Source organism: Fukomys damarensis, unplaced genomic scaffold (genome assembly GCF_012274545.1).
Source record: "Fukomys damarensis isolate Sample0158 unplaced genomic scaffold, DMR_v1.0_HiC HiC_scaffold_15, whole genome shotgun sequence".
In the NCBI taxonomy this organism is placed as follows: Eukaryota; Metazoa; Chordata; class Mammalia; order Rodentia; family Bathyergidae; genus Fukomys; species Fukomys damarensis.
In genome coordinates this window covers 59821106-59834622 of record NW_022900927.1, presented here as the reverse complement: position 1 = coordinate 59834622, position 13517 = coordinate 59821106, and the positions used below count along the sequence as shown (strand labels likewise).

Here is a 13517-nt window from a genome sequence, read left to right as displayed (position 1 = left end):
ATATATATATAAAATGTATAATGACTAAATCAGGTTTATTAGCATATCCATCTCTTTAATCATTTATCACATCTTTATGTTGGAAATATCTAAATTTCTCTCTATTGTCTTTTTTTGAAATATGCGATTAATTGTCAACTATCATTACCCCACTGTGCTAAAGAACATTGTTTTTCTTGCTATGCACCCACACCCCATACTCATTAACTATCTTCTCTCCCCACCCCCACCTCAGCTTCTACTAAGTATTCTTCTGCTCTCTACTTCTGTTAGGCCTTTTATATCTCCCACTTATAAGGGGAAATAGGAAGTATTTGTCTTTCATCTTCTTAAGAACCACTTTTTTCATATCACCTTTCCCAAATCCCCATCCAAAAGTAATCTCAGTCTTATTTATCAGCTACCTAGCATGATCCTTGATACACTTTAATTATTTGATACATGTTAGTGAATTATGCTAAAAATGCTAGACTATAAAATTGCACATGAATTGTTTTCCATGAAATATTTGTCTTCTAAAAGCTCAAATAAAGTACAAGGAATTCTTTATCCTCAGATTGTGATTATGCAGGAAATCAACAGTCAAAATACTTAATCTAGCCGGGGATTTAGCTCAGTGGTTCTGCCGCCTGCCTCGCAAGCACAAGGACCCGAGTTCGGTCCCCGGTACCAAAAACAAAACTTAATCTACTGTGTAGTAAAAAATTCTGGGTAGAAGATAAGTTCCTTATTTAAATCTGAAATGGCAAGAATATTTAATAATTTTCTCCAAGCAGATTCTGGGCATGTAATTTCCATTCCATCACCAATATTTGGCAACTGCAGGTTGAACATGTAAAATGATCTTGGACATAGGCTGCCAATTTGCAAAGTCCATTGGATAATTGGTGAGTTAATATAATACGAGCTATTTTAAGAATAAATGAATTTCCTATGACCTGTATCTATTTTCTAGAATATCCCTCTTATTTGGATTTCTTTTCCCAAAAGAAAGGACCCTGGACCTATAAAAACTAGACTATCTTTCTCTGTATCATCAAGGATATTTGTAATGGTTGCCACTGATACAGGTTTTGCTTTATCCTTTTCATTTCATGTAGTATTTTTAAAGATAGCTGAGATATGGAGGGGATTAGGGAAGTATGAGTCTTTGAAAAAAATATATAACCTAGTTTGGAAGAGATAATGATCAAAGCAAGGTAGCATAAAATCAAATTATCAGTATAGTAGTATATATGATAAATTCAGAAATAAGTGGAAATACTTATAGTTTTTTCAAAATGATTTCTTATTTGATTACTCACTGTCTTGTCCTGTGGGTTACATTACTTTAAATTTGGCTTTTTTTTTTTTTTTTAAACCGGGAATCCAACTCAAGTCCTTGTGCTTGTGAGGCAGGCGACAGAACCACTGAGCTAAATCCCCTGCCCTATATATATATATTACTTTAAGAAACATTCAAGAATGTTTCAGCTTACAGTCCAAATGGAGTTTTTAGCAGTTTTGTTTTTCTGATTTTAATGGAAAAGCAGCTGATAGAATCAGCCCTTGCAGTGAGTCATTCTGTGATGGTTAATTTTTAAATACATCTTAACTGGCCCATAGAACGACCACCCATTGGTATTTCTGTGAGGTTGTGTCTGGTTGAGATTAGTATTTAGATGGTAGACTGAGAAACCAAATTGTCCACTCTGATGTTGTGGACCTCACCTGATCAACTAAAGTCTTGAACAGAACAAACAGGCAGAGTAAGGGGGCATCTGCCACATGAATGCTTAAGCTAGAACATTGTTGTTTTTGTTTTTGTTTGTTTCTGGCCTTTGGAATTGGACTGAAATCTTGGCTCTTCCTGGGATTTGAGCATGAGCATTTTTGGACTAGGCCTTGTGCAATCAGCTTTCCTTTGGACTCAATCTAGAACTACTTGTTGGCACTCTTGGGTCTCCATCTTGCCAAATGCAGACCTTGGGACTTCTCAGCCTCAGTGATTGTGTGAGCCAACTCCTTATAGTAAATCTCTTTCTCTATTGATATATATCCTATTAGTTCTTTTTTTTTTTTCCTTTCTAGAGAATCCTGACTAAACAATTCACAAAGGATCATGTGGTATTTCTGGAATATTTCTTGTGTTAGTAACTAAAAGATTGGGGCTCCAGACTCACCCAAATACTGAGTGTTCATTTCTGTAGGTATGTTGTCTGCAAAGCATTACTTCATGTTTTCTTTTCTATGTGCTTTCTCTTTGGGATTCTTTCCACCTCCACAATTTGTTTTTGTTCTAATGTATTTGTTTTGATAGCAGAAAAGAAAACTCTTGTTTATTAAAGTACTATGGTCCAGATTACACACTAATTATTTATATTTATCTCTCATTTTATCTGCATACATAAACCATAGAAGATGGTTATTAATCGTTATCATTTTTTTAGTTAAAAATGCTGAAATCCAGAAATGTTAAATAAATTGTCTAATCTCACAAAGGCAAGGTTTTCATAGACTAAAGCTCAGGCATTTGAATAAACATTTTGATGTGTTTTGAATTAATTCATGATAAAGAGAAAGAATTATATTTGATTATATATATTTGATGTATATTTTGCTCTAATAAATTGAGTAGTAGGCAACACAAAATTGTTGTAAGACAAACAATGGAATGCGATAACATGAATGAGAGTCAAATCACAGAAACAGGCCTGTGAAGGTATCACATACTGGAATTATCAGCATCAGATTAAAAGATTAGAAAATGTTCCCGCTGTACTCCTGTGTCTGTTGGCCTTCCTCTCATCTTCCCATTCTGTCCCCTTTCCAGCAGACCCCAACACAGAGAAATGATAACTTTTTGAGATGATTCATATACTAACTACCCTGATCTTATCAGGGATATCTACAAAACTATATGACCCAAGTGTATAGTTCTTATATGTGAGTTTGGAAACTTCTAAAATATTTTAAACATTTCTTTTAAACACACACATTGAAAACAACTGTACTTGACATTTTCAAACTTATAAAGCTAGGTTTTAAAATGTTGTTAGGAACTGAAAAAAATCCCAACTAGTGATATTGTATATTTTTGTGAGAGCCAAAAAGGAAATTTTAGAACTGAAGGAGTATAATTGAAGTTAAGAAAAGTGTTTGATGGCAAATCCTTCAGTGTTCTTCAAACACAGCTAGAGAAAGAATAAATAAACTAGAAAATGAGTAAAATAAACTATTCTGAATCAGCACAAACAGTACAACGGGAATTGAATGAGTAAATTGTTCCTAAAATTATTTCATTATTTCATAACATTATTTCTCCAGGTGATAACACTGTTTCATGGAGAACAGAATAGAGGCCACATAAGCGGCAGGAAGATGGAGGATGTATATTCCTCCTGTAATCTTCCTGGTTTCTACTGATGGAAATTGCATCCTTTCAGTTCCTTAGACACAATCCTCAGTTTTGATTGTCCTTACGTCCAACAGGCCAAGAATTTATTTTTGTAAAAAAAAATGCAGTAGTTTCTAATCAATAGATTATACACATATACATAATATTTGAAATATGAATATATTATACAATACAGCTATTTAACATATGTATTACCTCATATACTTCTTTTTTGTGGTAAAACTCCTAACATCTGCCATTTTAGCAATTTTAAAGATTATAATGAATAGTTATTAACTAGAGTTAATATGTCATATAATTGATTTCTTAAACTTATTCTTCCTATGTAAGTAAAATTTTGAGTCCATGGACCAAGAAGTCCTCAGCCTCTGACATCTACTATTCTATTCTCTGCTTTTATGAATTTGGTGACATTATATGTATACATCAGAGAAAGCGATATTTGTCTTTCTGTATTGTCTTATTCACCTAAAATAATGTCTTCCGGATCTATTCATGCTTTTGAAATGATAGTATTTCCTAAATAGCATTCTACATTTTATATATATTTCCTTTTTAGTCATCTATTCATCCATTGATAGACATGGGTTGATTCCATATCTTGACAATTGTGAATAATGCTGCAGTGAATTTGGAGTCAGCTATCTCTTCAACATACTAATTTTTTATCTTTTGGTAATATACCCCTTGGGAAGATTGCGAGATCATATGGAAGTCCTATTTATAATTTTTTGAGGATCATCCATACTGTTTTCCATAATGGCTATACTAATTTACATTCCCACCTACAGTGTTTAAGTGCTCCTTTTACCCCACACCTCCACCAATGTTTTCATCTCTTTGGTAACAGCCATTCTGTGAGGTAGAAGGTAATAGTTCTTTGTGGTTTTAATTTGCATTTCCCTGCTGATTAGTGATGTTGAACATTTTTTCATACACCTATTAGTCATTTGTACGCTTTCTTTTGAGAAATGCCTATTTAGACCCTATACCCACTTTAAAATTAATTTTAATTATTTTTTGGTACATGTTTGAAGTACGTAATGATTATATTCCTTGTGGGGATTTGTTACATGTACAAAACATATCGAAATTCTTTTTTCAACTCTTTCTCCTGCCCTCCCTCCATCTCTTGGTCCTCTTCCCTCTGCCTCCCTATCTCCTATTACCTATCTTTTATTTTGCTGTTTATTCAAATTTTGAGTTTCTCATGAAGGTGAAACCATGCAATATTTAAGCTTGTGTGTCTGATCTTGTTTTGTTACTCTTTATTTTTTGCATTCCTTATATATTTTGGACAGCAACTCTTATCACATATCTTTGCTCTGATGGCTGTTTGCTGTTATACAGAAGCTTTTAAATTTGACATAATCCCATATATCTATTTCTACATTTGTTGCCTATGCTTCTGTGCTTCTGATTCATATAAAATAATCTTTGCCAGACCAGTTTCATGGAGCTTTTCCCGTATGTGAGTTTTAGCAGTTTTACTATTTCATATTTTATATTTTTGTCTTACCTTGTGTTTATTTCCATGTATGCTGTGATATATGAGTCTAATTTATTCTTCTGAATGTGGTGATCTAGTTATCCTACCATCATTGATTGGAGGTTGTCACTTATCCATTGTGTGTTCTTGGTACCTTTGTCAACAATCAATTGACCATAAAATGTTTGTTGTTGGGATCTCTATTTTATTACATTTATCTGTGTGTCTCTTTTGATGCCAAAGCCATACTGTTTTAATTACTGTAGCTTTGGGGTGGCATTTGAAGACAGCTAGTGTGATACATCACATGTCCAAAATCCAATCATTTATTATCAACTCAACTCAAATTTTAGCACTATGGCTTCTATTTTGCATCATTGGACTTGTCTTGCTGTTTCCAAGCATTAGTCCATATAGTAGAGGTAAGCATACTTTCCAGATGTTATTACGGTTGATATTTTCAGTTTTTTATAATTTCTTTTTTATTGAACTTTATTTAAAAGTAGAGGCTGCTTCTACCTTGACGATGGTAATAGTCTTCGGTCTCTGCTCCTGTACTTCTAATCACTTTGCTTATCCATGGCATGTTACTGTGGCATCAAGATGAATTTGGAATCCTTTTCCTCCAGTTACTGGAAGTAGAGTCTCTGTGAAATGAGGATGATATTCATAGAACCTGTCTTATAGAATGTTTTGAGAATCAAATAAGATTGAGTAACCAAAATAATTCAACGTGCTGCCTGCACATAATAAATGTGCAACTCCCTGCTTAAACAATCATGGATAGTTTTCATTACCTACAGAGTTAACTGCAAACTTTTATGGGGACAAAATTTCTTTTTATTAATTCAAATTTATCTCCAGGTCCTTCCTAACACAAATTAACACCTTTATACTTTTCCCACCTTCATGGCCTTGTGTCCTATGTTTTGGCCTAGATTTCTCCCAAGAAAACTAATGGCTTTCACAACTGTCTTACCTCCCAGATGCAGCTACTCTGTTTTTCATCATGTCATTTATCTGTTAATCATTTTCAAGTTATATTGTATTATAATTTGTTGATATGTGTGTTACAATACCTGATTATATTTCTTAAGGATGGAAATGCACTTTTATTTAAAATAAACTATTTTAGATCATTTTAAGTTCACAGGAACATTGAGCAGAAGAATAGAGTCCCCATATAGCCCTCATATCCCTGCCCACTGTCAGCGTCCCTCTCTAGAGTGGAGTATCTGCTACAAGCTCTGACCCTTACCTTGACACTTGTTATGAGTTACGCTAGCGTTCACTCTTGTTCAACCCTTCTATGGGCTGGACAAACCTGTAGTGACAGGTAAGCCATCCTCAAGGTATCATACATAAGGGTTTCACTACCCTGAAAATATACTGTTTATTCATTCATCTCTTTTTCTAGCCCTTGGGAAGAGATTTTTGTACGCTTATCTTTTTTTTTGGTACCCGGGATCGAACTCAGGTTCTTGTGAGGCAGGTGGTGGTACCACTGAGCTAAATCCCTGACCCTGTACACTTATTTTTATGTACTTGTTCTTCTGGTACCATGGATCAAACTCAGGACCCTGTGCTTGCAAGGCAAGAGTGGTGCCACTGAGCCAAATCCTCAGCCCTGTACACTTATCTTTATAATATAACATAATTCCTAACACATAGTTACCCCAAAGTAAATGCTTTTAGATGTGTGTTTGAGTGAATAAAATAAGGAAGGGCAATACCAGAGATAGCTAGAGCATCTTGTCATTACTAAATGATGTTTTTGGTCTACTTTAATATTTATCTATACTTTCCCATCCTACTCAGAGGACTACACTCAAAGGACTATCTATTCTGAGATAGCAATTCAAATCTTTCACTCTCTGTTAGTCTGTAGACAAAAGTGTGCTCTGGACACTTCCAAGATTTATTCATTTAGTAATCAATTTAATTAATGTATTTTTTTTCTAAAGGCTGTGTCTGAATTCCCCATTGAAACTTATATTTTTATGTTGTGAGTCAACTTTCACAGGAAATCATCACCTTACTTTTTATGAGCAAGAGGTACTTTCATAAATTACTGCTTTTTACTTGAGATTGTAGAGAGGTCATGGGACAGAAAAACCTGCTGGCTTATTAAAAAATTTCATAGTCTCAGCCTCCTTTGTATAAATTCATCTGTCTAGGACAGAAAACTATTGGGAACCAATTAAAAACATAACAAAAAGGTAAACATTTTCAGATTTGTGCTTGAGATGTTTTTCATAAAAATGCTATATAGGATTCCCAATTATCTATAAAATGCAGCTTTTCTATGTCCTAGAAGTTATAGAACATTTTTCATCCTTTGCCAAGTATTTAAGTTTCCAGAACTATATTTCTGATGTTATTTTGTTTTATTATGAATTTAAGAAGCAAATTTATATGATGTTGATTCTCTGGTCATCTTTTCTTTACTGCTGCCATCACTACCAAATTCTGAACATAAGGGAAAATTAGTTCAGAGTTTGAAATTTTATTCATTTAATGTTAGTTGATACAAGAAGTGATCAAATTATATGGTAGATGTCTAAAATTTTAAATTATTATATTAAAAGACACATTGCCATTAATTTTCCTCAAAATACTCCCCCTCACTTTGAACAGTTATCCTTCTTGCTACTTTTTTTGTTTTTTTGTTTTTATACCAAGCATCAAACTCAGGCCCTTGAGCTTGTGAGGCAGGCGGGGGAACCACTGAGCTAACGCCCCCGCCACCCCCCCGGCCCTCTTGCTACTTTTTTGAAGTGGCCACTCCAATAAGTTGCCTCTTACTTGTCAACCCTGGAAGTCCTCTTTCATGAGAACTTTTATGAAATGTAATAGAAAATACGGTAAGTGCTGCTGTCCCGTGTCACCCAGTGGAAAGGCAGGCTCCGGGAAACATCGCTGTGTGTTCCCTTCCATTTACTCACCGGATCTGGCACTGTGAGGCTTCTGGCTCCTCCCCAAAGTCAAAATGACCTTGAAAGGAAAACATTTGAATGCAGGATGTGGAGGATGTGAGGCAACCCTGCTAGTGCAACTAAAGTCACTCATAAAAGAGGACTTCCGGGCTGCTTCAGAGATGGCGAGAATGTGATGAATGTTTTCAAAGCAGCGGGGGGAGGGTAATTTGAGAGAATTGACAGCCATATATACTTCAGTGTAATAATTTCTTAAAAAATGGTTTAACACTCACTGCACTTTTGATCAGACATCATATGCTTATCTGGGGTGATAATTTGGTTTATATATAAAATCATTTTGCATGGATGTAACTTTTTCATGAAGGTTTTTCACTGAAATGTTTTTCTGCAGTTTGAGGGATTTCTGGAAAAGTTATTTGAGGAGGCTTGAATTTGGTTTTTATGAATCATGGAGCTATGAAGCAACTACTTAATAAAGATTGATATGCGTTAGAAAGATGATGGGAGAAGTTGCAGCTGGGTCACGTTGTAAAATCATATTCCTTTTTAGTTAAAGTAAGGTCTTAGTTATTCCTGTAGCAGTGGAAGTCTTAAGAGCTATGCTCGATGATCTGCCCTGAATTGGATAATTTTATTCTTCTTGGAACAATCCTACAGGGAATGACAATTTACCCCTGAAAAAGGAAACAAAACATTTAATAAACATTATCTTTATACCACTGAGCATATTCCTTATTATGATCTTGTAATTGATAGCAGGTTTAAGTTGAAATCTCAATTTGTGTTCAAAAAAGTAATTTCAAATCTTCAAAGGTAAACTGAGGGATTAGGTTCATAGCAGTTCTATTTTTATTCACAGATAATGCCTCTGAGGTAGCAATTACGGCTCCAGGAACCAGTAACCATAGAAACAGCTCCACAGGTCCAACACCTGACTGCTCACCTCCATCCCCCGACACTGCCCTAAAGAATATTGTAAAAGTCATTCGACCCCAGGTAAGTGCCCAGAATGCCAACATCTGCAATGTCCTATGTGCTGCTTTTGAGTCAATGCATGGACACCACTTATTCACAATGCCTGGATTATTATATGGTATATAATTGATTTTTAAATTGAAAAAAGGAAATCAGTAAAGGATGTTTGCTTCCTTTGAAATTGATAATAGATACTGGAATCTGCATTAGTGCCTAGAGAAATGAACCTTGTATATTATAAGAAGAAATAAGCGAAGCTTGGAAAAATGGCTATTTCACATTTTCCTCTTGCAACATTTTAATAATGATGCTCCAGTTGCTAAGCTGTTACTATGTTCTGTTGTTTCCTGCTTGTCTTCAGCCTCCTGGACATACAGCATTATTTGTGCTTGCTTCTCTGTCCTCCCACCCCAATGGTTTTTTATGTGTTTTCTAGGTTCTTGGCTCCTCATGGTTTTTGGATGTGTAGTCTGTGTTTGGCATGGTGGCTCTCATTGCTCCTTATTTCCTCTGGTGTTCACATCCCTCTCCGGTCTCTCTTCACCCTTTGTTCTCTTTCCCATTGCTGACGCTTATCTGTATGGGTTTCTTTCTCTTCCCCCTTCTCTTTCGGTTGGATTTCCCAGTAGGCGGTTTGCAGGCAAGCTTTAGAAATATCATTGGGACAAGCTGTTCTGTGATATTTCATTGAAAATAGCACTTATAAAGCTGTTTGCATTATATTTTTGCCAACAGATGGACCCAGAACATGGAATTAGTGGTGTTCTCAACCTGGCTCACTCTGAATGGGCCTTATAAAATCCAAGAAAGGGGGACATAGGATGCAATCAGTGCCATTCACCATCTACTAAGATATATAATATGAATAAATCTCTTCAGCCAATCTGTAGAGGAAACATGTCTTTTTAAGACTAAATGAGCAATGATATGTTTAGTATCTTAACTTTAATATAACTTATTTTGGATTATTTTTATTACAATCATCATATTCATCAGTAAGATGCATTTAAACCTCACATAATCTATAGTTTACAGAATGTTTTAATATAAATTATTTCATTTAACTTATCCCAAGGGAATTTATATTCTAGGTATAGATGAGGACACAGGTGCTCTAAAAGGGCTTCATTGTTCAACTGATTTGGAGTTTCTTTATTTTCCTTAAGTGTATCATCTCTTTCCACCAGTCCTATTCAGAGCTTTAAAAAAAAATCTTCCCGACAATTTGGCACATCTTTCTGAGCACTTAATTGACAAGTTCAGGGCTGTTTTAGGCACAGATAACATTTTACAGTTCCCTGGTATGTGAAGGAAGAAATGTGTTCAAATAGTGCCTTTCTTTTGTCAGGAAAATTTTATCTCAGTTTATTTGATTAGATAAATAAACCTCCCTAAACTCAGATTGAGTTGCTGTGTGTCACATGTTATCTTTGGTTCTCTCATTATATGAAGGTGTTTCTGGTGTTATTGTGTGCTTATTACATTCCCAGAATCTTGAAACTATCTGGGTAAGACATTGTCTAATATATGTTAATAAAATTCTTTACTATTTGTTTTAGTTACTTTTCTTGTTGCTAAGACAAAATACCTGAACCCAAAGATAAAGAAAAAAGGTTTATTTAGCCCACATTTGTAGAGGTATCAGTCCATAATTGGCTGGCTCCAAAGCTGGGTGGTGTAGCAGAGGGGTATTACAGAAGAGAAACAGTTCATGGCAGGCAGAAGGTAGTGAAACAAGCAAGGCACTTGATCATCTCTTTTCTATCCCTTACATCTTATCCAGGCTACTTAGGGGTGGGAGCACCCACACCCTTAATCCTAGTGCCCTTAATCCTAGCATTGAACCATGAGTTACACTAGCATGACACACACTAGATCCAGCCACCTCTAAAAAGCCCCGTCTATGACCACCTGAGGCTTTGGCAGAGCATCTAGATACAAGTGATACCGCTATTGATTTTTTTGGGTTTTGGAGACAGGATCTCACTATGTAGTTCAGGCTGGGCTTGAATTTGCTGTAAGCCCAGGTTGGCCTCATATTTGCAGCAATCTTCCTACCTCAGCTTTCTGAGGGCTAAGATTACAGGCATGCACCACCATGCCTGGCAATATATTTATTTTTATATCAGTGAAAATTCTCTAATATGAAGGTATTTTATTATTTAATGAGTGAAAAGCAATTCCTAAGAAACATTATTTCATAAATCCTTCTCTCTGTTTTTTGTTTTATTTTAGTTCAGGCTAGCTAATTTTATTTTTATGAATCTTGACGAAAACTAGAGGTAGTATTAACACTAGAAATTGATTCCAGAAATTAAAACCTTATTGATTCTATTCTTTGGTTCTGTTAGTTATTAAATATTTATGGAGGTAACTGGCTTCACTTTTCTCTTTTGGACATTATAATTATGATTGAAAAGCAAAAAAAAAATAAAGATATATGAGAGTTAAGTAACTTGGCATGATGGTTTTAAATTAAAACCTATGCCATGTATAAGCATATATATATATTAGAGTATAATAGCTGTATATTGTGTATATGTACTGTATGTAATCTGGAAAGAATAGAACATCAGTTGGTCTGCTTTTCCCTCTGCTGCAGAGGTTTTACTGCATCAATCATTTCTCCTTATTACTTCTGGTCTCTGGGCCCCTCCTGCACTTCAGAGAGACAGGAGCATAAAATTCACTTCGCTGTAATTATGAGGTAGTGCTGGGTAGAACACATGGTCTCAGAGGTGTATGCCCAGGATGGGCAGATGGGTAGAACAGACAATCCTCAGTGTGCCTCTTAAGTTGTAGGTGTATACAGGCCAAAAAGTTGTTGAGATAATTATTGGTTAGCTTACTTAAGATCCTATATTTTGATCACAGGTTTAATCCTCTAAATGGTCAATTCTGTCTTTCTGTGTGGAAATGCACAAAATGTGAAGTCAGATCCACTTGTGGATATTCAAATACTTTTTTCCCATTTACTGATTAGAAATTAACATGGTCAAAATGATCTGACTTTTAATGCTGGTGATGAGACTTAAAAATAAAAGTATAAATGCAGACCTCATGCATTTACATTTCCTTCCTTGAGCATAAGCTGATGTGTTCAAGTTTTTACTCTGGGGACAGTGATATGCAATACAGAACTTTTATCTTATTTATTCACTGAAAATATGTACTGCTTGGGTAGAGCAGGGTGGGCTACTTTCCCTCTGCTTCATGCATGCCTTCATTTAGTCCAGTTTCTGATAACTGTGCCTATAAAAATGGAAGGTATCCGTCATGGACAGGGAGTCCTTGCTTTCACTGTCAGATGAGGCTGGCTGGATTTTACACTGCAAGTGTTTCTGATTAGTGTGTTAATCACGGGGAAGATGCAGACTTTCCAGCATTTTGTTGAGTTTGTTTTTATTCCATTTATTTATTAACTCAGAAAGTCACAGCTGTTAGTTCTGCATCCTGTGTTTGATCTTTTCACCTTTGTTTCACTGGGCTCTTTCATGTCTTGAAATCCTCCAGATTGTGAAATGTTCTATTTTTAATTATTAGGCACTGAAATATTTGTACGCTGCTGGTTTCTCTTTGTTTCTCTCAAGTATATTAACCCACAAGGCTGAATTCCACTATGTAGAAGAACCCACAAGGCTGAGTTCATACTTTAAGATAAAATTACTTTGACTCTTTTTAAAAAATTCTTGAAAAGACTTGAAAAAATATTGGATAGGTCTATTGACATGCCAATTTTTTCTTCTAAACAATGACGTGTTTCTTATACTGGCTTCTTAGCATTTTTCAGATATTCAATATATTGTCTTTAACACAGTCACTCAACTATACAATAAGTTTACATCCTCTGACTAACATCTTTTCATTCTCTTCTCCCCCCATCTACCAGCCTCTAGTAACCACCCAGACATTCTCTATTTCTATGAGATAAACTTTTTTAGGTCCTCAGTATAAGTGAAGTTCTGCAGTGTTTATCTTTCTGTGCCTGACTTCACATCACTAATCATTAGGGAAATGTAAATCAGAGTCACAGTGAGATATCATCTCATTGTTTTAAAATGGCTATTATGGAAAAGATATGAGGGAAATGAACTTTTGCCAACTGTGAGTAGGAATGTAAACTAATACAGCCATTATGAAAAATTCATGGAAGTTCCTCAAAAATGACTGTATGATTCAGAAGTCTCCCTTCTGGGTCTGTCTCCAAAGGAAATGAGATCCGTACGTGAAGAGATAGCTGCGCTCCAACAGCCAACATATAAAACCAATCTAAGAGTCCATCAGTGGATGAATAGAAAAAGAAAATGTAGTGTACAGGCAGAATGGAATGATAGTTTGTCTTAAATAAGAGGGAACTCTTACATTTCTGAAAACATGGATGAACCAGGTGGTTATTAAGGTTAAGTAAAATAAACCAGCTTTTGATTTTCTTTTCATTTCCTGGTAAAGCAGTTTCCTTCAATTGAATAATAAACACAGATCTTAGTTATACAGTTTGATACTCTGAGAATTGCATCTGTAGGTATGACAGCACTTGAAACAAAGTATAGAATATTACCACCACCCAAAAGAGTCTCACCCTGCCTGTTTAAATGAATTGCTCTCAGTTCTGCGTCAGGGCAAGTACTTCCTGGTTTTTATCATCATAAGTTAGAGTCGCCTAGTCCTGTGCTTTACATAAATGGAATCCTACAGTGAGTGATGTGTGTGTGTGTGT

At 35.3% G+C, this 13517-nt stretch overlaps 1 protein-coding gene across 11 annotated transcripts in view; it reads left to right on the top strand.

Moving 5' to 3' along the window:
• The window catches only part of Anks1b (ankyrin repeat and sterile alpha motif domain containing 1B), a 1036613-nt gene that overhangs the window by 403425 nt on the left and 619671 nt on the right, over positions 1–13517 (top strand). For all 11 annotated transcript variants that reach the window (XM_010629141.3, XM_033763852.1, XM_010629138.3 and 8 more), the window contains one exon: positions 8685–8821. In XM_010629141.3, coding sequence (XP_010627443.1) covers positions 8685–8821 — 137 coding nt within the window. The remainder of the gene's footprint in view (positions 1–8684; positions 8822–13517) is intronic.